General features: G+C 43.8%; 2 protein-coding genes and 1 non-coding gene across 7 annotated transcripts; 2 read left to right on the top strand and 1 right to left on the bottom strand.

Annotated features, from left to right (window-relative positions):
- Positions 1 to 6,660: 6,660 nt before the first annotated feature.
- Positions 6,661 to 10,107, top strand: tha1 (threonine aldolase 1). Its single transcript, XM_071907857.2, has 7 exons — positions 6,661 to 6,940; positions 8,200 to 8,283; positions 8,401 to 8,489; positions 8,588 to 8,773; positions 8,931 to 9,068; positions 9,366 to 9,558; positions 9,663 to 10,107. Exons 1-7 carry the CDS (start codon positions 6,661 to 6,663, stop codon positions 9,968 to 9,970), a joined length of 1,278 nt encoding a protein of 425 aa, XP_071763958.2. The 3' UTR covers positions 9,971 to 10,107.
- A 393-nt stretch (positions 10,108 to 10,500) lies between these two features.
- On the bottom strand, positions 10,501 to 10,582 carry trnal-uag (transfer RNA leucine (anticodon UAG)). The gene has a single exon. It is a non-coding gene; the product is annotated as a tRNA-Leu (tRNA).
- A 995-nt stretch (positions 10,583 to 11,577) lies between these two features.
- eef2k (eukaryotic elongation factor 2 kinase) lies at positions 11,578 to 24,668 on the top strand. 5 transcript variants are annotated; one of them, XM_078290680.1, is made up of 19 exons: positions 11,578 to 11,814; positions 12,513 to 12,781; positions 13,491 to 13,562; positions 14,977 to 15,077; positions 16,785 to 16,845; positions 16,961 to 16,998; positions 17,947 to 18,118; positions 18,298 to 18,447; positions 18,529 to 18,661; positions 18,970 to 19,097; positions 19,997 to 20,216; positions 20,719 to 20,783; positions 20,908 to 20,985; positions 21,536 to 21,592; positions 22,533 to 22,667; positions 22,823 to 23,011; positions 23,139 to 23,263; positions 23,639 to 23,817; positions 23,982 to 24,668. In XM_078290680.1, the coding sequence occupies exons 2-19, from the start codon at positions 12,533 to 12,535 to the stop codon at positions 24,089 to 24,091; spliced, it is 2,262 nt and encodes a 753-aa protein (XP_078146806.1). In that variant the 5' UTR covers positions 11,578 to 11,814; positions 12,513 to 12,532; the 3' UTR covers positions 24,092 to 24,668. The 5 variants fall into 5 exon arrangements, with proteins under 5 accessions (XP_078146806.1, XP_071763879.1, XP_078146807.1 ...); XM_071907778.2 differs by having other exon boundaries at positions 12,481 to 12,781; XM_078290681.1 differs by lacking the exon at positions 13,491 to 13,562 and having other exon boundaries at positions 12,481 to 12,781.
- The last annotated feature ends 361 nt before the right edge of the window (positions 24,669 to 25,029 follow it).

The raw sequence follows: 25,029 nt of genomic DNA, 5'->3' as shown, positions 1-25,029 counted from the left end.
CACACACACGGTTCCCATTCCCTGCATACCTTGTGTTCTGTCTGAGGCTGGCTTCCAGGAAAGAGGCACTTTAATTGAGTTGAGTTTTTACGGCTTGCCTGGTGTGAGTGTGCGTATGAGTGAGGGCGAATAAGTGTCTTTGTGTGTGTGTGTGTGTGTGAGAGAGAGAGAGAGAGAGAGATGGGGGACTCCACTTGGAGAGAACACAATGAAAAAGCAAAGCGATACAGCAGAAGGATAGGGCAGCAAGTTTGGGTGAAAAATTCAGAGAGAGATGTGAAACTGTGTAGTTGACGGCTGGCCACCGACATCGCAATAACATTACACCATCGACCCCAGACACACACACACACACACACACACACACACACAAACTTGAACAGCCAAACCACAGACACCTCTGCGAGAGAGAGATTACAATGATTTATTACAAAAGACACGCTATGATTGTTTAAGCCTACATGTGAGAAACTTCTCTCCTTCTACTGTACTTCATAACAGGTAGAGGCTAGTATCGGGAAAATTACTTAGTTGTTCCTTATTTTGTTATGACTCTTCCAGGAAAAATGTGTGTGTGTGTGTGTGGGTGTGGGTGAGATAGTATTTGTTTATGAGTGCAAGACTGAGTGGGCAATTACACACAAAAATTACGTAATTCAAGAGACAAACAGAAATGATTGAGGCTTCTTCTTCCCAAAATTCAACTAGAATAATCCTGTTTTACTCAAACACACATGCACACACACACACACACACACACACACACACATTGTTTAAATAAGCCAGCGCAGAGTGACTCATTTTATGTTCCCCATAGTTGTCTGGTGTGTGGAGCTGGAATATTAGTCCTGAATACTTCTCTTCTCTTGCGATTCTCATGCACTCCTAGAGAGTCTTTCCACCATGATTCATCTGGGTGATGACTTGCCATGTCCAGCTCAACAGTCGTCAACAGTTTCTCGGCCAAGCACAACACCCCGGGTCCCGAACAACCGAGCGTGGTTTTGGAACGTTTTTTTTTTCAACACTCACCCAAACATTCACCGTAAAGTTTCCGCTCCATCCCTCATCGTTTTGACCTTTGAAAGCGTCATTTACTAACGCGACATTTTATTCCGAATGTGGAGGAAATGTGCAGGACGTTGCGCAGTGGAGAGAATATTTCAATAGTGGGCAGGTTTATGTGCAAAGTCCCTGATAACGTTCACACCAACTGATTAAAATCTAAACGGCGTTAACAGTTTTTTTTTTCAACTCTGAAAGCACATTGAATTCACTCCAATGTCAACAGTGACAGGCATAGAAGGTGAAAGCATAAGAAAGGTTAGAAATATGCCCCGCAACAAGCCACACTGGCTTTCCAGGAAGGGCCTTGGGTTTGCTGATTATTTCTTCCAGGAAGGCTTTTGGTTGGCCGATCGGTGCTTATAGGAAAGACGTTTGGTTGGCCCATCAGCAGTAGTATTGTCACAGCCGCTTCTGATAAACCCAGACCAGCTTCCAGGAAACCAGAGATTTACCCTCCAGCATTCCATCATTCCTTCACCATCAGCAGAGAGAGAGAGAGAGAGAGAGAGAGAGAGAGAGAGAGAGAGAGAGCGAGAGAGAGAGGGAGGGAGAGAGAGAGCAGAAGGGGTATAACAGGGACAGAGATCAATAAAAACCATATGGGAAGCATACAGATAGTCAAATGCACTTGAGAACATGTGTGCACGTATATATTTATTGCGTGTGTATATGCACAAGCACATATAGACACACACACACGCACACCACAGTCTTTATCTACACCGACCACCTCATTGTGACACACGCAGACACACACACATATACTCAAACCACAAACTAACCAGCTCATTGGGGCACACACACACACACACACACGCACACACACACACACACACACACACACACACACACACACCCTACAACATTTGTCTAAACCGGCCAGCTCATTGTGACTAATTTCATTTTCACTTAAATCATCACTGAAATGGTTTCCCATAACACCTGGATTGCTGAAAGGATGGGTGTGCCAACTGTTACTTTCAGTGTATGACTGGAAGGGAAAAAAAAAAACCCTGGCGTAACCTGAGATAACCTGACATGCATTGTCAAAAGAACAAAACAGGTTGTAAAAGGTAGCTGTCAGGTACGCTCTAATTGATTTGTTTGTTTTTTTCTTGCCGGTGGACTTTCACTGTTTTTGTTCTCCGGTCTAGTTGTGAGACTGTGACGGCAGGGATGTGCGGCTCGGGTGCCAGATGGTTTACTGTAACAGCGTGGACTCAGACCAAACCCTCCACCACTCTCAGGTGTCACTGTGTCCCCCCCGCCAGTAAACACAGTTGTATAGTCAACACTGCATTGGCCCCATTTGAACAGAGACTCCATAGCAGACACACTCACGTACACAAACACATGCCTATACACATGTGAACAAAGGGTTCTTGGCCATATGAATGGGAACACCCATGACTAACCTGCCAACATAGTCATTTCATATGCACACACTGCACGTGCACGTGTAGGCACCTGCAGGTACACACACACATACCGTACATCTTGTTACTGCTGAGTGGGTAAATCGCCAGTGGTAGGAAAAGTGTGTGAGAGGGTGTCAGTCACTGGCTGCCAATCAGTTGCATAATGAAGAGACGGCTCACATCAAAGAGGCTCCACTGGCCTTGGCATTTCCTTATCAATACTTTTCCATTGCGGTTTCCATGTTGGATAAAATCGTTAAGTGTCTCTTTCTGCTCTCTCTCTTGTGGCTGAAGCCAAACATACCGGCCGGTATATCACTCTGTCAGATGAAAACCTTGGATCTCCAAACTTATCAGGAATTAAGACAAAAATCTGCCTTATCTTCATACTCAATACCATGCTTTTCTTTTTTTCAAATTATACAATGGGTCATAAAGGCTTTGAATGGGACCATAGGTCACTTACACTTAACGGTGTAAGCCTTCAATGCAAGCAATACACAAATAAATTCATAAAGTCCACCAAAGCTGCAGCTCCAAGGTTTTTGATTGACAGCAGTGGCAGGTTCCCACCAATGACTGCCAGGCTGCTCTGCTTCGTCTCCACAAGGATCCAATTGGATTAGACAAGCCTTAGTGCTGAACCCTCTGGGTCCATGAGCTATGGACGTGCACCCCCCCCCCCCAACATAAAACTAATGGTACCGTTCAAGCTTGTTAGTCAGTGTATGTGTGTGTGTGTGTGCATGTTTAAGTGATGGAACCTTGTGAGAACAACCTGCTCATTAAAGACAAATAACCATTGCTCTCTTTGCATTCTGTTTACTGCAAAAGGTGTCATTTAGACACACTAACACACACACACACACACACACACACACACATTCACACGCACTCTGGCCCTCTTCTCTGTTTCCAATGTGCAGGATCACATTCGTTCCAGAAAGAAGAAACAGGGGGTCTGCTGTGTGTACCCAGCATAGAACAGCATCTGACTGCGAGAGCCAATCAGAGAGCAGCATAGACACTGAGCCCCCAAGTACCGCTGGTTTATAGGGCTCTGCTTCAGAGAAGTCACATGACTTCCCAGAGAGAGAGATGGAGGGAGAGAGAGAGAGAGAGCGAGGGAGAGAGAGAGAGAGAGAGAGAGAGAGAGAGGGAGAGGGGAGTGGGCAATCTGGGAGAGAAAGGAGGATGAGGAGGAGGAGGAGTGAAAAGAGGGTCAGGAGGGTGACAGGATTGCTGCGAGGGGTGAATGGAGGGTCTGGTAAATGGATGAGGCAGAGGAAGGGCAGAAAAGGAGGCAAAAAAAAGAGGAGATGCCACTGTTCTCGGAACTGGAGTTGTGCAGCTCGGTCATGGTCTATAATTACAGCTGAATGAACGACAGAGGAAGATGGTAAATGAGCGGACTGAGAGGATAAGTGAATGACGGGATGAATGAAGGACAGGATGAATGAGTATAAACAGCCAATGGTGGTTGCAGTAGATTATCCCAGTGGGTAACCTTGATGGGCTGGTAAACCCATACACTGAGTGCCGGGACCGGCTCATACTGGCTCACACTCTCCTCCCTCCGTCCCTGACTGTCTTCACCACACTGTCCAAATAACTCATAAACTACTGTGGCACACAGGACTCACCCCACTCGCCTTTGGAAAAAAGGAAAAGAAAGAAGAATTTACACCACCAAGCCTCCCCCCACTTCTTAGGAGCAGTGTGTATATATGTGTATGTGTATGTGTGTGTGTGTGTGTGTGTTGAGAGAGAGCATGTGTATATGGGCCATGACATATGGGGGGGCTAGTGTGAAATGTGAAACAGATGTTTCACCCTTGTTCCTGAGGCACTAATGTCGACACCTCTCTGCTGAATGCGGGTATGTGTGTGTGTGTGTGTGTGTGAGCCAGTCAGTGTGTGTGTCAGTGAGTGAGTGAGAGCCAGCCAATGTGTGTGTGTGTGTGTGTGTGTGTGTGTATTAAATGCCTTATTTGAGGGAAGGCTTCCCATAAACACCTGTTTTGTTCCGGTTAACATCTATCGTCATGGTGAAGAAATGATGGCCTCAGTGAAAGAGGAGAGAGAGAGGGAGAGGGAGAGAGAGCGAGAGAGAGAGAGAGAGAGAGAGAGAGAGAGAGAAAGAGAGAGAGAGAGAGAGCGGGATCTCCTCCATTCCCTCCGTCTGTGAAAGAGAAGAGCTCATCTGGGATGAACACATTCGTTCATTCATTCGCCTCGTCTATTTTCAGCCCAGTGGGTTTATGGTTATTGGAAAGGCGTTGCCGTCTCGCTCCTTCCCAGAAGGAGTCAATATTTCTCCCTCTCCTTCATTTCTCCCTCTCTCACTCTTTTTCTCTAATTCAATATTTTCTCCAAAACACCACTCTCCCTCCGCACAGAGGCACGGAATGCTGGAAGGCATTTGAGAAAAACAAAACACACAAGCAAATGTACAGTCCCACACACACACACACACACAGACACAGAGCCAAAGTGTGAGGTTACAGAATGCAATGCCAACAGTGATCCCGGAAACTCTCCTGCTCAAGATATCTCCCCCCTTTCTATATCTTATCACAGTTATCCATTGCTCTGCCTTGCTTACCGATGCATCTTTATCTCTCTGGTTTCACAGCTCTCCTGGGGCTCTTGAGACCAACTGTGGCCTTTTTATGATGCTGATGTTTGCTAATGAGTTTTAATGACGACTTGTTATGGCTCATAAAAACTGGCTCCGTTCCTGGCACCATCACCTTTAACTACAGTACTATGTGGTTCTGATAACACACACACACACAGGCACATTTGTGAAGTGATTAAAATCGAGCAAGGTAGTATGAGTGTGCATGTGGGAGAGAGAGAGAGGGAGGGAGGGAGAGAGAGAGAGAGAGAGAGAGAGAGAGAGAGAGAGAGGCATGTTTCGGTTCTTTCCTGCACCTCCCTCATAGCCTAATCTCAGTAAACAGCAGATACAATTCCCACAAATCTTCACCTCCAAATATTGACTCAGTACCAGAGAACTCATGTGAGAATTGGGGGTTTATTGATGACAAATATAGAGGACAAGGCTGGACACATCCAGTTTTATTTGGGCCTGATCCCAGCCTCATCATGCAGTGTTTGTGTATGTGTGTGTGTGTGTGTGTGTGTTTGGGTGAACTCTGGTTAGATTTAGCTTTTAGGGCTCAACACGGGGGATAAAGGCCGGGCTAAAAGCAGCTGTGTGACCCATGAGGAATCTGGGGGTGTCACGGCTATTTAGGATCATCCGTGACAACAACAAAGTGTAAGCATACACCAATACACACTGGCACAGGAATAGACAAACTCACACTCACACACACACACACACACACAAACACAAACACACAAACACATACACACTCACAGTCAATTAATCTAATCCATGGTGAGTGTTATACAGGATTGGGTAATGATGGGATATTTGTATTGGTGTTATGTATAAATAAATACAAAATAAAATAAATACAAAACAAATTAACTGGATTCTGTTCCATAACCTTACAAAAATAATGTGTTCTGATTACAGATACTTGTGAAAAATTAGAGGATGACTTCTGGGAATACTTTTAAAGTAGAAGTGAGAAACTCAGAGGGACGTTTAAATAGAGGCTTCACAAAATGTGGCACAGAAGAAATCTGTGTTTGTATGCAAATCTGAAGAAAATTCCTGAATTTTGTGTTTTTCTACTTTTTCTAATCTGTACTGATAGGAAACCTTTATAGGCCTACATCACACATGGCAAAGTAATGTAAAAGTAATTGAGAGTGATCAGAATACATTACTGGGTTTTTGCAATCTCATGTATTACGTTACTGATTACAAGTGATGAGGTAACTGACTGTAGTGGAATACAGTTTTTAAAGTAACCTACCCAGCCATAGTGTTGTAGTGTTTTTAATGCAGGCCAGCACTGGTTACACAAATTAGCTTTGTTTTGATAATGGCGCCTCCTTGAGGTTCACACTGCCCTCTGCAGTTTGTTAGACTGATCGGCCATCCATTATACCTGCCTTACAGTCACGGGAGTTCGAGTCAACGGTTATTGATTACAACGATCCAAAGTTCACTACCAGAACACAGCAGCCCGCTGGATTAATGAATGAACTGGACTAAGAAGAGAACAGGACGCGCATTATGTCTTTGAAAACAATGGCGTTTTCTGCCCGGACTTTCCTGAAATGCATGAACCACGGTGTCGTCGCTCCAAAGCCGCTCCGTGCGCGTGATGCCGCCGTGCTGGGACGAGGGTCCGCGCGGTGCTACTATGACGCCGGGAAACGCATCGACCCCACGCCGGCCGGGGCGGCCCATGTCCGGGTAGTGGACCTCCGCAGCGACACGGTGACCAAGCCCGGGGCGGCGATGCGCCAGGCCATGGCAGTAGCCGAGGTTGGAGACGATGTGATGGGGGAAGACCCGACAGTGAACGGTCAGAGAAGAGAAGAGAAGAGAAGAGGAGATCACTTCCCCTATAGTGATCCTATAATACATTTAGGACACTATACAAATATCATAGCAAAATGGCTCTGCAAAGTGGCTGTAGGAATATTATAGTGATAAATAATAGTAATATAGTGAAAAAACCATAATGTACAATAAGGTCACTATAAACTCACTACTGGGTATCACAGACACTATAAGTCCCTGGAATACTGTAAGAATATTGTAATTAGGCTATACCATGAGACAATACATGGCAATATAACACACACACACACACACACACACACACACACACACACACACACACACACACGTGTTGCGTCAATGATAAATTGAAGTTTGACATATTTCCAATTAAAAGTAACAAGGTGCCAGGTAGCCTAATTCACAATAAAAAAGGAGTGCAACTTATTATTAAAAAAATGTAAGATGTGTTTGTCAGTAAGGATTTTATTTTGAAAGTTATGACCAAAAGTCCTGTTTTATTGCTTTCATGGGAGCTCAGCTGCCCTGTGATATAAAAAGTACCATAAAGTATGATAAGGATGTGTTGGAGGGTAAAACCTCCTTTACAGCACACACCTTTATAGCCTGACATACTTCTTTATGTGGTAAATAACTGATGTTATAGTTATAGTTAAGTTATATGATGATACAGTCTTTTAAGGAACTTAAATGAATGCTTTTCTGAAAATACAAATGATTTTAATTTATATTGGTAGTTATTTGCCTTATGATGATCACTGACTGGAGACAATAATTTACCCACCTTTTTATTTACCGTTACATCACTGACGATAAGATGGCTATGAACTCACTATTGAGTACCACAGACACACTATATAGTCCCTATAGGAATATTATAGTGATTTTAGGTTTTTATAGCATCACCTTGCAGATCAAAGTGGAAGAATAAAAAAATAATTATAACCAAGCACTTTAACTTTTGCTGTTTTCTGCAAAGCATCCTCACTGTCCAAATAACAACATTCCTAACAACAACAACAACAACAACAAAACATCTCACATGGCAGTGTCTGGTCTAATACTTCTCATTATTTTGTGCCATTTGTTTTTTTTTGGAACTCCTGGGTTATAGGTCAAGAGATAAAAGTCACCTAAAGAGTAGGGAGGAAGGGAGAGAAAAGCAGAGGGGAATTTGATTGGCTGTGTATGCACACACACATGCATGTTTATATACGTTACATTCCATAAACTTTGCATATTTTTGACTAATTGTTGCAGAGTTACAGAAAATGGCAGCTGATATGTTTGGGATGGAGGCCGCTCTGTTTGTCCCGTCTGGAACCATGAGTAATCTCATCGCAGGTGAGCTGCAAACGGACAGACCGTGAGACTATGTGTGTTGCTTACATCTGTGCCAGTGTTTGAGGAGTCACATTACTTAGTCATAATGTGTGTATATTGATGCATTTTGCTGTCCAGTGATGGTGCACTGCAGGGAGAGAGGCGATGAGATGATTGTGGGCGATGTGTCCCACTTACACATCTATGAACAAGGAGGGAGCGCACAGGTGAGTGTGATTGAGCAGCAAACCCTACTACAAAAACAGTACATTGCTTATTTACAGCAATTCAATGTGTGTGTATGTGTGTGTGTGTGTTGACACAGCTGGCTGGTGTCCATGCCACCATAGTGACCAACCTCCCTGATGGGACGTTTGACCTGGAGCAGCTGGAGTCGAAGATCCGCCACGGTTACCCAGACCCCCACTACCCCCGCTCACGCCTCGTATGTGTGGAGAACACACACAACATACAGGGAGGCCGTGTTCTGCCTCTTCCCTTCCTGAAGGAGGTGTGTGCGTGTTTGTGTTTGACATTCACATGACACATTCTCGTCAAGATTGCAGATAACAAATAGTTAATTAATACCTGTGTTACTACAAGAGAGTGGACAACTCAGCAGATCTCACTGACTTTATAATGTTTGGACGTGTGTTTCCATCCTCAAGGTGCGCGCTGTAGCAGACAAACACGGCCTGGCGGTTCACATGGATGGAGCCAGGGTGATGAACGCTGCTATAGCCCAGGGAGTGGCTCCATCCACCATACTGCAGCACACACACACCGCCAGCGTGTGCCTGTCCAAGGTGAGACTGCAAGGCACACAAACACACACGGCTCAGGACATACCAATAGGTGTAGGACTTTGGCTGATTTCAGAAAAATCACTCATATCGATCATTCATTTCTTTGTATTTAGCCTTCATTTAATCAGGTATTCCCACTGAAATACAGAATCTCTTACAAGGGAGCACTGGCCAAGAAAGCAGCATCAAGAGACACATAAAAGTTGCAGACAAAACAATGTACAAAAGCAAAATATAGTCAAAGTAACATAAAAGAGAGAAGAGAAATGTTCTATAGTATCTACTTGTGTGCAACAGGGTTTGGGAGCCCCTGTGGGTACCATGCTAGCCGGACCGCGGGACTTCATATCCCGGGCGGTACGGTGCCGTAAAGCCCTGGGTGGGGGGATCCGCCAGGCTGGCATTCTAGCAGCAGCTGGCAAAATTTCTCTGGGGGAGATGGTAGGGAGACTGGAGGAAGACCACCGCAATACAAAGACCTTCGCTCAAGGTGAGCTGGCCGTATTCCTGTTCTAAGAGAAAAGACATCGACCTGACATCCTTTTCATAGATTCTCCTTGCAATAAAATTTCCTTGTGTTGCTTCTCCTCCTAGCTCTGCTGGACTGCGACCCTCCTGTGTGCACTGTGGACATAGCTACTGTGGAGACAAACATCCTGCGTTTCCATCTGCGGGACCCCAGCCTGACTCCCTCAGACTTCTGTGCCCGCATGGCCGAGGTTGGCGAGGGAGAGGAGGCTGCACTGGGACAGGGGGTTCGAGTTCTCATGTTCCCTCATGCTGGAGGCTCCGTACGGGCTGTGTGGCATCTTGGCATCTCCCCAGAAGACACCCAGCTGGCCATCCAGAAACTACGATTTGTGGCCAGTCAGCACTCCAAGAAAAAACTCAGGGCCCATTGAGGCCTGATGCTCCCTAAGATGTGTAACCTAATCTCCAGGACTGATCTTGAAAAATCTCCAGTGATCTGGAAAAAGACTGGTGGATCTCAAAGACAGGAGAAATACAACTAGAGGCACTTTGGATCTTGGATCTTTTTACTAAACACGTCTAATTCAGTTTTGTAATTTTGATCCATTAAATCTTATGAACCATGAACTCTTATCGTATTTTATTATTCCATTTGGAAACACTGTCAATTGGAGCAGCTGTTTTAAAGTGTCACAGCATTTAATGTAAACTGCACAGGATATAGTGATATAACGTTTCAAAAAGTGCAATTAACCATAAAGACCACAAGATGGCACTGGTGCGTTAGCAGGCCATATAGAGTGACTGCTAGGCTACAGCCGTCCAGAGTAGAGACGAGGAGAAAGTCATATTTTCAGCTGTATTTTCTCGTAAACCCGATTATTTCTAAACTGTACGCCTAATATGTACAAAAGTCGCAATTGTTGAAGAAACATGTATCATCATACCACTGCAAAAGATCTGGCAGCGGTGGGATTCGAACCCACGCCATCGAAATGACTGGAGCCTAAATCCAGCGCCTTAGACCACTCGGCCACGCTACCACGATGTACAACCATTCGCACAAACACTAATTTCATGCTACTATGAACTACTAATGAGAACTAAAATAATCATAACTAGCCAATAAACCATTATTTAACCGTAAAGCGATCTGTTGCCCATAACTGTAAATTGTCTGTGTGACAAAGTAATGTTTGTTTTGCTATTTCGCATTTAGCTAGCATGTGTACCTTAACTGGCTAAACTAAGGTAAGGTAGGCTAACTCAACAGTTTACTAGGCCTAACGTTACCTATGTTTAGTCTTAGCTAGCGTTAGCTCAGCTAGCTATTTGCCGGGCCACGTTAACGCTACGTACAACTTTGAGTTACATAACAGCAGTGACACGTTGAAGGTGTTCAGGCTACAACTAATGTTAGCTTAACTGACTGTTTTTGTGTGGCTTTCATGTGCACCAAAGTCCGCCCGTCGATAGAATATGAAAGGTTATTTTGTCTTATAGGACATCCCAGATGGACGGAGATCTCCCATTTACCTCATGAGCTTACGAGGGTTTCTATACGTGCAGTCTGCCATTTATCAAAAGACACATGATACTTGTGTAGGCTACAAGCTGAGGATCTACAGTTATTTATAACTGGTGCTGCGTTCATATGCTCCTCGTAAGCTCCTACTTTCGAGTTCCAAAGTCGTAAATTCGACTTGTCGCGCAATCAAGTGTTTCTACTAGTCATAAATAATAACATAGCAACAATCGTTTTCTGATTGCTGTTGTGTTATTTCATTTTGTCGTTTTAAATCAAACGGCACAGAGATATTTTGTGCTGCCTGTGCAAATTCTCACTTTCCCAGTTGTATTTACCGCTTTGTTTGTTTGGTCGTTCATGTGCGCTAAAACCCGCATATTTCAATATTTCCGAAAGCTTTGAAGGCAACAAGACTACTGATGTTTCCTATTGGCTTAGACCGGCCAGGGGCGTGGCTGTCCAAACCTAGCTGTACGTGCGGAGGGCCCACGTCGCTGTGGTGGACTGTACTGTAACTGAAGTACAACCCGTTGCCAGGCTCGTCCCCGGACCCACAGGCTGCATCGGCGAAGCAGGACCCACCGAGTCCGGTCTGGCTGGAGACTTGGACTGCAGTCTGAACCTGCCACACAGGGTTACATCTAATTCTCTGCAAGTTCTGAGTGAAACTGAAAGAAGAAGACTGAGGGTGCAACGCTCCTGGGTTATATAGTCATCGAGGAGTCTGTCAAGATAAAGTGAACAAAGGTGTGTCTGTCTGTCCCTCCCATATGTTTTTTTGTTTATTGCATACATGCATGTGACTGCAGGTCACAATATGCAACCCAGGATTCTCTGGGGAGAAATGTTATGGTTTTTGCAGCATGCTGTTGCTGCAGTATGATTTCTGTTACAGCACATTGTACCGCCAGGAGCGTAGGAACTTGATGAATTGGGCTTGGCCATGTTTGCCAGCCAGCTATTGCTTTACAACTGTGCAGTGCAACTCTACACACTTGGCTAGATTGCCATTGATTACAATAGAACAGATGGTTCTTAGTGTTGATGTGTAATTTAGATCTGAAGAATTCATTTTCTTGTGATGGTCCCCATGCATTGATGACTTTAACTTCACAAGTGTGCTATTTGAAGTATATGGATTGTTTTGTGCTTTATGTGTATCTGCCAACAGGGATAATGATATAGAGCAAATGCACTTCCCCTTTGTACACCATGTTAGAGCCACTTCTCTATAACTAAGAAGTGTTGGGTGATAACATCAAACAGATTCCTAGCATTCTGACTGTCAAATGGCATGGAAACCCAAGTCGTACAGCAGCAGGCATGGAGCAGGTTTATTGTGTGGCTGCCACTGAATCAAGTCCATACTGTCTAACTATGGCTTCTCTCCTTGTGTTCCTGTGTATTCCTCAGTCCATCTGTACCAACACTCTGTCTCATCTCAGACACTGTGACAGCAGACGGCATGGAGGACGACCTGATGTTCAGCATGGAGGAGGAGGGCAGCGCCCAGAGACCCCCTGTCCAACGAAGCGGCCCTAGCCAGCGGACCTCGTCTCTCGGTGACGCCAATGGCAGCGATGACGACGACGATGACTATGTCATCTGCCCCATCCTAGATGATCCGACCAAAGAGATCTGTGACTACCTGAAGAATCTGGTCTACACCAGGCAGCTGTCAAACTCCCTGCCCAAAAACAACTTTATGTACAAGGTGAGACAAATCCCAGGAACCTGTGGGTGCAAGCTGCCTGATCTTACTAGAGATGATGACGGAGCGCACAGTGAAGTGAACAATCAGCCAACGTCTGCTGAAAAGTGCTGGAGAGTCAAATTATTTTTTACTGATTATTTAGTCATGTTCGATGTAAAGTAAAAATACAGTGCATTTGGTATGTGGTGCTCATGCCTAACAATAAGCACTCAGCTCCTGATGTTGTGAGAACAGCTCTTTGCCTTATAAGGAAAGATGACCTGTGTGTGTGTTTGTGCACGTAGGTGTGTACGTTTGTACGTGTGTGTGGATGTGTTCACTGTAGCTGAGGTTGACAGCTAGTCAGCTGCTTCTTGGCTGCACTCTCTGTGAAGAACAGGAAGTAGCAGAGAGCGGTTCTCACCTCACATGGTTGCACTGCATGTAAACACTTGTCTCAGGTCCTCTGCAGACCAACAGCAAGCTGCAGAATGGTTCAATTGAGGACAAACAGCTCCTTATCAGAGCTGCTGTACGTCAGCCAACTGTTGGAATGAATAGCCTTTTAGTTTTCCTTCAGTGTTGTTGTACAAAGAGCCTAGGCAATGAATGATATCTGAAAAGATGAATCAATGAGAAACATGTTTGTGGACGCTATGTAAATGTCTGCCCCTGCTGTATAATTTGTTTGTTGATGAACAGCCGTCCGTTTCTTTACCTTTCTACATAGAATGAAACAGAAACTGAAAAAGAAACAGTGGCAGAACCTCGGTCGTACAGGGTTCTGTCTGAGAACGCACGGGTACGTTACAGAACCAATTATATCTTCCCTCCCTCCTCCTGCACCAGTGACCACCTCTGCCTCTCTTCTCCTCCCTCCACCCTGTGATTCACTCTTTCCTTCACTTGGCATGTCCCTTTCCCTCTGTAGCAACATACTTTACACCTTTTGTCACTTCCCACAATCCTCTTTATAACCGACTCTGACTCCTAATCAATGCATCTTCCCATCCTTCAAACTGTATTCTTTTACTGAGGATTTCATTAATGTGCATTAACTAAACATTGGAAAACTTGCATTGTTATTTTACAGAAATACACTGAAACATTGCAGCATTTTTCTGCACCATATGTGTGAATCATTTTGTTGTTTTCCTAATAATTCTGACAGAACATTCTAACAGACAGAAAATTCTAATTCTAATTCTAACAAAGTAAAATGGAATTGTATTAGATAGTGAGATAATTGTGTTATGATATGTATCATAGTTGCTGTAACGTTCAGATTTAATTTTGAGATGCACATGAATGCCTTGCAGTGAGTCTTAGAAGATGACAAAAATCCCAGAGAAAACAAGTGTTAAAGTGTTAGTGTTAAAAAGTGTAGTGTGAGCATGGTTGTGCATTATATTACCATGCCATGCTTTACCATTTGGTCCTGAGACAGTCTTGTGATGAGGAGATAACGTTTCGGAGGGCACGTGATGTGAAAGGCGACGTCTGCTCCTCATCCTCGCAAAACAGACCTGACCTTCTATCAGTTAAAAACACGACCCTTTCATACATCTCAAATGTAAATAGAGCCCGCTAAATATAAACGAGAATGCCTACCGGACCAATCGTGTTGGAGGGAGCTGTGCAGTTGTGCAGTGTGGAATGGGAAGGGCTTGGGTTACTGGCCCGGGTCTGCAGTACCAGTGACACTTGATTCATGGTCGGTTCTAAGAAAGTTATTCATTGAACCTAACACAGCTGCAGACAGCCGTGAAAAATCCCATGCTGATCAAATTCATCTTGTGGCACTACTAAATGATAGAAGTTATAATGTAATGAGGCAGCCAGTTAGGACATTTGATGTGAGACCCAGCAGGTGGAATAGTGTCCCGTCTTGATATCCATGTATTATTTTATGATCACTTCATAATTCAGTTCTATTTTTTGTCCAACCACACCTTTCTTTATTTGTGTGCTTTATTTGTTTCCTTCCTTGTTGACTTATCTGCATTTTCCCTCTTCCTCAAGCTCTCTGAAGTGGTGATTTGCATGCTGTCCAGGAAGTGAGAAACTAAAGCAGTGTGATCCTCAGAGCGGGCTCTAACTCCCTCTGATGCGTCTCTGTGTTTTTGGTGATAGACGATCTGCACTGTAGGCAACTTCTCCAGTTCCCCGACCGTAAGCTGTCAGCCGATAAGATGTGCGTTTCTTCTTTGTGACAGGCAACATGGAAACATGCCATAGAAAAGGCCAAGGCCATGCCCGACCCCTGGGCCGAGTTTCATCTGGAGGACAAAGAGACTGAACCCTGCGTCCGCTACAGGTATTAATAACTTAGCATGGCATGATTCACATATAGCAATTTATCACTATTTTTCTTTCATTTAACAGCCAAAGCTTAAAATAATATCCCACAAGGCAATAAAGCGTCAAAACCAATTATAAGTGCATGGCTATGAATAAATTACTTGATGAAATTTAAGGCTACACTGACAGCTTTCCCCACTGATATCAGACTGATGTCACTATTTATCTCCCATTGAAGTGCCAGCAGCTTTCATACTTGGCTCATATCTAGGTCAGTGGTGCTAATCTTTACTGTTGACAAATATTACTGCCCCGTCCAGGGTACATTACATTCTGACGCTCCCGTATCATTTCCACCGGCCCGGCCAGGTTTTTTTTTTTATCTCATACTCTGGCCGGGATACTGAGTGTACACCCTGATATTGGGGCCAACATGGCGGCTACATACTGTGCATACCAAAGCCAGAGTTCTCACACTAAGTCAAAGCCATAATAAGGCAGTAACACAGAGCCGAATGGGTGTGGGCAGAGAAGGTCTAAATATTAGCAGGAGGGAAATGGACCAAGCCTTCCTTTGCCTGTGTTTGTTCAGCGCCTCACCTCTCCTCTCTCCTCTGTTGGGACTGTTATGTATCGCAGGGCTTGGACTTGACTGCAGGGAGGGGCGGGGGGGAATTGTCAGGATCTGGGATTTGCTTTCGTGTTCTCTTTTCATGTGCTAATTTTACCCCGGGTGTAACCTCACTCGTCTTTCCTCTCTTATGCCCCTTTAGTATGAACTTAATGGAATGACAGCCATGGTACACAGCGTTCTCGGGCTGAGATGGCTTAGCAGAAAGGAGTGAATCTTTGGATAGGTCCGCTGTTGGGGATGTGGCACTCTTGTGTGTGTGTGTGTGGTTTTAAATATGAATGCACAATACTGCATTTCTAGCTAAAAGGCACTTGGGTTTCCCCATACATGCAGTATTCATTAACTCAGGAACTCTGACACACTGCCAAGCCAAACAGACACACTGACCCAGACATACAGTGTACACACACACACACACGTTTGTAGTCCTACACTTCTGAGGACCTTCACTGACTACATTCATTCCATAACCCCCTAACCCCGACTCTAACCTAAATCTCAAGTCCTAACCCTAAAACAGCCCATTAAAGAAGTGAGGACTGGCAACATTTTTCTCATCTTTCTATACTTGTGTAGACATTTGTTCCTCAAATACAAACACAGGCACACACACGTCTTGACACATAGAGGAAACCAGACACTTTCTGTGTCTCCATGATAAGAATTTATAATGGGCTGTCGACAGCCGTAACTCTCCCACAGAGGGCAAAGATCAACGTGGCCAACATGATTGAGTTTGGAAAAGTTTTCTTGTTCTTTTAATAACTCTTATGTAGACTTTCTTTTTGCTGTGACATAAATATGACCCACACAGCGGACTTTCTCACAGCCCCTCTGTCACCATCAGATCACAGATTTGGAGTAAACTAGTTTTTGATAGTGATAGAAAAGACCCATCTTTTGGCGAACACCTGTCAGCACTGAATGAATGATAACAGTACTTAAAAGATTTGTTGAGGATTTTGAGAACACCCCAAGTTTTTAGAGAGGCATACTTTCATTTACATTAATAAATACGATAATATTTACGATAATAAACAATATTAATGTTTTTTTTCTTTTGACGTAATTCGCTCTCACTCTTCTCAGGTACAATGCGATCACAGGAGAGTGGGCTCAAGACCAGGTCCACATCAAGATGGCTGCCCAGGTATTACTCATCTCTAGACTAGTTTGGCTCAATAAAAACAAACCGAGACATACTATGAGAGTCTTGCTGAGTCTTTGTTGTCTCTAATTCATTTGCTCTGTCTGGTTTCTCACAGCCCTTTGGAAAAGGGGCCATGAGGGAGTGCTACAGAACGTAAGTTAAAATATTTGTTAAAATATTTATCTTGTTCATGTTCTCCATACTCATCGGGTCTCATCCAGAGGTTATTGGCCTCATGTTCCAGTTAGTGAGGCTATCATGGTCTCAGTGTATACAAAGCAGAGGGGTATGGCTCTCTGCATCGTAGCCTACAAGCGGTTCAGGTCCACATTCCACACATTTCTTGCTCAGACCCACAAAGACTTTCTGCTGATCCACTAGTTTCAAAGCTAAAGATAGTTATGAGTATAGCAAATTAATCTTGCTCTATAATGTCCTGCATGATGGCACCAAGGCTTTAGATTGAACTTTATTCTCACAAGAGTATTGATTCCCTCGTTGTTCAGTGTTTTTGGTAATCTAAAAATTGAGCTTATGGTGCTAACACTGTAAACTGATCATTGTGTTTCTGCTATGGCATTATGTTGCATAACGAAAGGAAATGGGATAACAGTATTTGTGGTTAATTCTCGCTTACGTGGGAAAAAGTACGAGAGAGTTATCCATCCACCCCCACTTAAGCTGTTTGCCGTTAGCAGTATCCCACAGAAATATTCCATTCTGACAAAACCCAGAGAAAATAAACCCTCACCACTTACAAGTCCAAGCAAGTTAGGTCTTACAAAAGAAAATGTGTAGATCTGAAAAGCTGTATGTGTCTCCTGTAGGAATTTTGGTACATATGTGGGGTGTAGGGGTGATTTGTTCTGACACCCAGGGTCAGTCCTGGGCCCATCCAGGATCAGTTGCAGTTTAAGAATGTCTCTTATTTGGATGTTTATACCATGATATGGACACTTACGCTATAATTGCATTTGTACTGGTTTGCTTGGGGGGAGGTGGGCTGAGCAGTGAGGCCAGATGATGAATTTTCATAGGGCAACCGAAATGAAACACTGTTCATCACACTAATGTCTAGCTCTCATTTCCTTTTTCCCTCAGGAAGAAGTTGTCTAATTTCTCCCACAGCAGTAACTGGAAGTCGGCGTCGAACTATGTGGCCAAGAGCTACATGGAGACGGTGAACAGAGACGTTTACTTCGAGGACGTCAGGCTGCAGATGGAGGCCAAGCTCTGGGGAGAGGAGTACAACCGCCACAGGCCTCCCAAACAGGTATAGAAGAACCTGATACACAGAGAAAGAAAGTAAAACTTACATTGACAGATAAACAGATTAAAATAGGAGAAAAAAGTGGGCTTATCCACTGAGGTGCTGACTAGTGGAAAAGGATGGGCAAGTTATTTTCCTCTCTTTGACCAAATCCATGATCCACTTTCCATTTAAACTCTCAGGTGGACATCATGCAGATGTGTGTGGTGGAGATGACAAACAGGCCAGATAAACCTCTCTTCCACCTGGAGCACTACATCGAGGGCAAATACATCAAATATAACTCCAACTCTGGCTTTGTGAGGGACGACAACATCAGACTCACTCCCCAGGTAGGTGACATCGCCGTTTTGTTGTAATACTTGCATCGGTCGGTACTGCTGCTCGTCTCCACCACTCTGTCTGTCCATCAGGCCTTCAGCCACTTCTCATTTGAGCGCTCGGGCCACCAGCTGATCGTAGTGGACATCCAGGGAGTAGGAGACCTGTACACCGACCCCCAGATCCACACAGAGAAGGGCACCGACTTTGGAGATGGAAATCTGGGTACGGTTCTCTCTCACACCTTTACCACCAGTTTGGCATGGTAACTGCTGGCAGTGTTGATGGTCATAGTTCCCTTTCCAGACTCATTAGTCATTCGTCATATAGGCGCATTGATCAAAAACACGTTTAAAGCCCGCCATCCACACCATGATTCCCCCGGCACACCTCACTGGGTAATGACCTGTGGAGCTAATCAGACATTTGAGATGGAGCGTATTCAGAGAAGCTTTGAAATTTGAATGGTACGATGAGGTTTCTGGCGGATGCATTTAAGGAAATATAATGTGTTGATGGTCTGTGTGTTGCAGGTGTGCGTGGCATGGCGCTGTTCTTCCACTCCCACCTGTGTAACAAGATCTGCAAGAGTATGGGCATGACACCCTTTGACCTCTCACCTGCAGAGAACTCCCAACTGGACTGCACCAACAAACTACTTGTAAGATTGCTGATTATCATATTAATATTATCATATAGAATATGATAATATGATAGTATATGATGATAATAATAATTTAAGTATAGACAGAAATCAACAGGGCCTCTGGTTAAAAATGCCCTTGAATGTTCATAAAATGCCCCTGAAATTTAAAATAAGGGGCCAAAAAATACCCCTGATAATTAGGAGCACCCATGTTTGCATTTCAGCTTCTTCACAGTTGTCAAATATTCACATGTGAATGCGACTACTGTCGACTCTTGGTCACTGTAGGCCAGGAATTCATTCCAGTTCTGGGCGAAATGGACCAGAAAACAATTGAGCACGCAGTCTGAAACAGTAGAAAATGTGACACCAGGCAGCCAGCAGTAGAACAAAATGTCAACCCCACATAAACCACAGCTTCAACAAAAATTAAAATAACCAATATGGTAAAAAACTGATGGACTGGTTGGAAACAGAGTGTGGAAAACGGCATCATACTCTTCTGTAAGGCCTGCCATGAGTTTGCAGCATTGGGAAACAAGTGTGGGATGTGTGGTGTATTATGATTTAGCATAAAACAAGTTAGTCTTAGTGCTACAAATTGAGTGTTTATGTGCTAATATGCAGTGAAAATGTATTATTTCATAGTTCAATAACTTCCCCTGGTTTAGACCCATCATTACATCATGTAATTGGAAAACTGATGCATTGCAGGCTTTACATGAACAGGTCAATGCTAAGGTACCTTTCTTGCTCTCCTACCCACTCTCCAACTGTGTTGCAGGATTAGCATGACGATGACGCTTTATCTTTATCTTCAATATATTATCTTTGTTCTGTTATCTATATCTTATGTTTTTTGCTGCTGCAATGACCCAGTTTCCTCACGAAAGTTTCATCTCATCTCATGTCAGAAGTCGGCCCAGACGGTGTTGCGGGGAAGCGAGGAGCTCTGCGGTTCTCCTCGTGTCCGCACCATCTCGGGGAGCCGGGCCCCTCCGCTGCTGTCCCGCCTGTCGGAGACTTCGTCTGCAGACGAGAGCATGAGTGACGTGGACTCGGTCCCCTGCTCCCCCCAAATCCTCCCCTGCTCCCCCCTCGCCATACCTGGATCAATGGGCAAGTCCCCCTTCGGTACGCACAGAACCGGATGTGGCAGATATACACTACCGGTCAAAAGTTTGGACACACCTGATTGAATGTACTATGTTTTTCATTATCTCAAAGCCATTTTGATCTAAAGGCTTTCGCTTAATAGCTTGAAATTTGTTTCTTAGACAAATATAACTAGTGAAGTTGATGCCTATGTATGAATTTCTTTCCAAAGCCTTTTGCCTTTCCATCAAGGCAAAGGGCGGCTACTTTAAAGAATCTAAAATATAAGATAGTTTTGATTTAACACATTTTTTTGGTTACTGCACAATTCCATTTGTGTTATTTCATAGTTTTGATGTCTTTATTATTTTTATAAAATGTGAAAAATAGTAAAAGTGTGTCCAAACGTTTGACTGGTAGTCTACATCACTACTTAAGTAAAGAATAGTGCCATTTATGCAGTATAGATCGGGACTGACATTGACAAATTTCCAATTTCCAAATGATTTTCTGTTCTGTTTTCTGTTTCCACAATTTACAGGCTTGTCTTTCACTGGAATGGATGATCAAGAGAGATTCAACAATAACTACACAAGCGAACACAAGGTGAGTCATAACTCAGTGGAAGTGGCTTTAACAGCATAGAAGGATGATGCTGTTGTGACGTTTTGCCAAGTATTCTTCCTTAATGAACGAGTCACTACACTGGTCTTTTGGTTTCTGTGTGTAGGAATCAGAGAGTGGCGGGGACAGTGGCTACCCCAGTGAGAGGAGGAGTGAAGGAGACCCAAATGACCATGCAGATGGGGTAAAGACTTCTATTCAGCCCGCTATCCATTTATCGGGACTTTCAAACCCGTCAGAGGGTTTCCAGGAATGATTTGCATTCGGTTAATGTTACGGAAATAAACACCCACACCCACACCCACACACACACACACACACACACACACACACACAAACACACACAATTCCTTGTTTAACTCATACTGAAAAAATGGCCAAAAAATTTGAATCAATATCATTTAGATGTACAAATACATCTTTTGGGCCGAGTTTTGTATATTTTTAAACATATTCTGAAGTATATGTGAAATGTACCAGAACCCTATATATTATAATCTTAAACCTTTATTTTATAGAGACCTGCTTAGATGTTGGCCAAAAAGTCCATTATTAACCCTTAATCAACTCTGATATGTGAAACATATCTTGTCATGTAGATCACTTTCCTCTGTCCTTGGATCCTCTTAGTATTAGCAGTAGTGTTACTCTGTTAATATTTCCTCTCTTTACATTAGGTTTGACTCTGTTTTCATGAGATTAGGTTTTATAATGCATGTTGTATCATCATGTAGGCCCATCCTCGCTACCACAGACACTATTCTGAGTCGGATGAGGACAGTGTCAAACGGGTAAACAAATACAGAGACTTCAGTGTGCAAACTTCATCATCATCATCCTCTTAATCAAATAACCCTGCTTTAATTTGTCTCATCCTTTCTCTTCTTCACCTCGTCTCATCCTTCTTTCTCATCACTTGCTTGTTATCCGTGCAGGCGGTTCCTGATCTTTCCTCTAATTTAGACCTTGCTGCTCTCTCTGTTCCCTCACTAGAGGAAGATGGTAGCTCCCAGCAGATTCTCTGCCAGCTTAAACGCAGAGACTCCTGATGATGAATCGGTGATTATTTGCATGGAGGCTCGTAAAACCAGGCCTCTCCCTGTGCATTGTGCAATCAAACTGCACTAAAGCTTTATCTTTTCTGAATCATCATGACCGTGACATTAAGTCGGTACACGTGGAAATGTATCATGCATGATTCTCGGCTTAAGATTTGACCAATGTTCCATGCACTTAATTTAAAAGTAGATTGGCTATCACTGTTTTCCTCTACACTCTGCCTGTCTTTTCAGTAGAGTGATTGAAAACAGTCTGTGAAAATGCAAAATACAGAGAAATGAAAATCTGAAACACCATCTACCTCTTTGTTCAACCCTCTCTTCCCAAATGAAATCACTTTGCTAATGAAACTTGCCAAAATAATAAGTGTGTGTGCTCCTATTCGCATATTTTACGTGCTTTTGCATTCATCGAGTGACATACCAACAGGGTTGTACTCCTCCAGCTCTCAGCTCAAGGCTGATATTTGTCATCGATCGATTTCAATTAAACCAAACCTTGCTGGATGGGTACAGTCCTGAGTGTGAAGTGTGATTTCCACTTGCTCTTGATTTATGAGAGCATTAGATCATTTTTAATTGACTCATTCTTTGTGATTAACAATGGTTTGTAATGTTCTCCCCTTTGGCTTTCTTTCTCCTCCTTACGTCTCGGCTGTGTGTTTCTACCCAGCTGACAGAAGAGAAGTGGAGCTTCTACCATTCGTCTCGCGCTCATGTCCACCGACCTTCCTGTGTGGCCGTCGAGGTGGAGAGGCTCAATTCTCTGCTGCAGGAGAAGAAGATTGGCCAGTCAATCCTTGGAAAGGTAAGAGACCTGTAAAGTTTAGATTAGTTGATTCAGAGTTGATAAACATGCGATATGCGGCAGCAGGTGGCCAAGAACATCTGAAGGAATATGTTCAAGGATTTAAATTAACACTAGCTGGTAAATCAGTTCCGGATGTCCTCTCTCTTTCCCAGGTCCACCTGGCGATGGTGCGGTACCATGAAGCGGGTCGTTTCTGTGAGAAGGGCGAGCCTTGGGACCAGGTGTCGGCCATGTACCACCTGGAGAGAGCCGCCCTGTGTGGAGAGCTGGAGGCCATCGTAGCCCTGGGACAGTGCGGTCTGCAGCTGCCGCACCACATACTGCCAGACATACAGCTGGAGGTGCACGTCACTGTGTCAATTTGTATATGTGGTTTTCTCTCTGCCGCCTTTTATCTCTCACTTGTAGCTTGATTCAGTGTGTGCACCCCTGTATTGTGATGTATTTGTGTTGTTGTCATGTGGGCAGGATAACGCAGGGAACAGGATGAAGGGGTTCAAGTATCTGCTGCAGGCTGCTGAGGCCGGAGACAGGCCTTGTATGATCCTGATGGCCAGAGCCCTCGACACCGGAACCAATCTTTCAGCTGACAGGTTTGTGAAAGTCGATTTAAATCTGTCTTTAAGGATGGGGGTATGGATTTCATCAAGTAGAGTGCAAACTATTATTTCAAATCTATTGAATTTTTAAATATAATAATAATAAGTTGGGCTTGCCTTTTCAAGTTAAATTATGAGTCTGTGGATAAAGGTGTCACTTCAAAAATTGGACCCCAGCCCATTGAATCAGTCATGATAATACTGCCCCTTAGAGGTAATTCCAGAGTATTTTCACAGCTCATTATAATGACTCGGTCAGTGAGCGACATTCCCTCCACTCGGCTAGGCGCTCAAGGGTTCAGCACAAAGGAGAAAGCAAAGACAAACATTGAGTTGTAAATTCTCACCTCTTTTATTTCAATTATTCAGAAAGCAGGACTGGGAAGAAGCTGTGCACTGGTACGACTGCGCCTTGAACATGACAGACTACGACGAGGGGGGGGAATTTGATGGGACGCAGGACGAGCCCCGCTACCTGCTGCTGGCCAGACTGGCGGAGATGTACCAAGAGGGAGGCCACAAGCTCACCGCAGACCCACAGAGAGCAGGTGGGAAAGTAGACACTAAATGCCCATGATGACAGAACAGATACGACGCGCCTCTCTGAGCTGTATACGACCCTAAAATGCTTTAAAACCATATACCCTGGCTGTTATGTTATGTTATGTTTGTACACTGAAATAACTCCAGCCTCTACTCTCCTTCCCTGCAGGTGATCTGTTTACAGAGGCAGCAGAAGCCGCCATGGAGGCCATGAAAGGCCGGCTGGCCAACCAGTACTACATGAAAGCTGAGGAAGCCTGGGCGCTGATGGAGGAGTGATACGAGCTGATGGAGGAGCTTTTTCCTGGATAAACATTTTTATTACAAAAAGGCCATGGGAGTCATTCCTCTTCTGTGTGAGACACCAAAAACAGACTGGCGGCCAGGCTGAATTTACATAGTCAGGATCCACCCTGAATGGTTACAGTTTACATATTTTTTTTATTACGCCGTTTTTTCCTAATGGTGCTTTGTGTGTGTGTGTGTGTGTGTGTGTGTGTGTGTGTGTGTGTCTGTGTTACCTCTACTCAGCCGTCCTGAATCAGGCTTGCATCTCCTGGTGTTTAAAAGAGGGTTTCTGTTATTCGTTTCCGCTGTTTCTGGAACTTTTTTGAGTTCTTTTTTTTTTTTTTTTATTCCTATCCCTGTTTACCCTTTGACTAAATGAATGTGGTTGTATGAAAGAGGTATATTGGTCCCAGAAGTGTTTTCAATGACAGAACATCTGAAGAATCAAAACAAAGAAAGTGGTTTACTTCTGTTCTTTCTTTGTCACTAAAATACTCATATTGCATGAATGTATGTTTCAAAAAAGGAATGCCTGGAGTATATGAAAATGTAAAATAAAGTTTTATTGCATTTCATAAACATTGTTAGTAGTCTTTCCTAACAAGAGCTCGAGTTCAAATCTATGTGCAGCATTTGGGCTGTGTAACTTTTAAGTATTGAACCAATTAGTTGCCCATTTAAAGTAACGATTGTAATTTGAGAAGATCTGTTAGCCATTTTTTTAGTACAGAACTGTTTATACGATAGGTGGGAAGAGGGAAACTTTTGATCAAAACAGACACTCCTACATCATTCTCCCATGGTCCTAACCTCAAATAATAGTGAAGTTACACTATTCCTATGTTGCTGGGGACTCCTGGAACCCCTGTCAGTCCTCGTGCCCCATTTTTGGAGCCATTATTTTAATCATCTATTTATTAATGTGTTAT

This window comes from Centroberyx gerrardi, chromosome 20 (assembly GCF_048128805.1).
Source record: "Centroberyx gerrardi isolate f3 chromosome 20, fCenGer3.hap1.cur.20231027, whole genome shotgun sequence".
In the NCBI taxonomy this organism is placed as follows: Eukaryota; Metazoa; Chordata; class Actinopteri; order Beryciformes; family Berycidae; genus Centroberyx; species Centroberyx gerrardi.
Note: the sequence above shows the minus strand (reverse complement) of the source record. Positions and strands in the feature narration are given on the sequence as shown.

What these genes read in the sequence shown, in the direction of transcription:
- eef2k (XM_078290680.1), top strand. Translation starts at nt 12,533, where the DNA reads ATGGAGGACGACCTGATGTTCAGCATGGAGGAGGAGGGCAGCGCCCAG. An exon ending in ACATCAGACTCACTCCCCAG is followed by an intron (nt 18,448 to 18,528) that starts GTAGGTGACATC and finishes TCTGTCCATCAG; the next exon opens with GCCTTCAGCCACTTCTCATT. An exon ending in ACTACACAAGCGAACACAAG is followed by an intron (nt 20,784 to 20,907) that starts GTGAGTCATAAC and finishes TTCTGTGTGTAG; the next exon opens with GAATCAGAGAGTGGCGGGGA.
- tha1 (XM_071907857.2), top strand. Translation starts at nt 6,661, where the DNA reads ATGGCGTTTTCTGCCCGGACTTTCCTGAAATGCATGAACCACGGTGTC. An exon ending in GGAAGACCCGACAGTGAACG is followed by an intron (nt 6,941 to 8,199) that starts GTCAGAGAAGAG and finishes TAATTGTTGCAG; the next exon opens with AGTTACAGAAAATGGCAGCT. An exon ending in CTCTTCCCTTCCTGAAGGAG is followed by an intron (nt 8,774 to 8,930) that starts GTGTGTGCGTGT and finishes TCCATCCTCAAG; the next exon opens with GTGCGCGCTGTAGCAGACAA.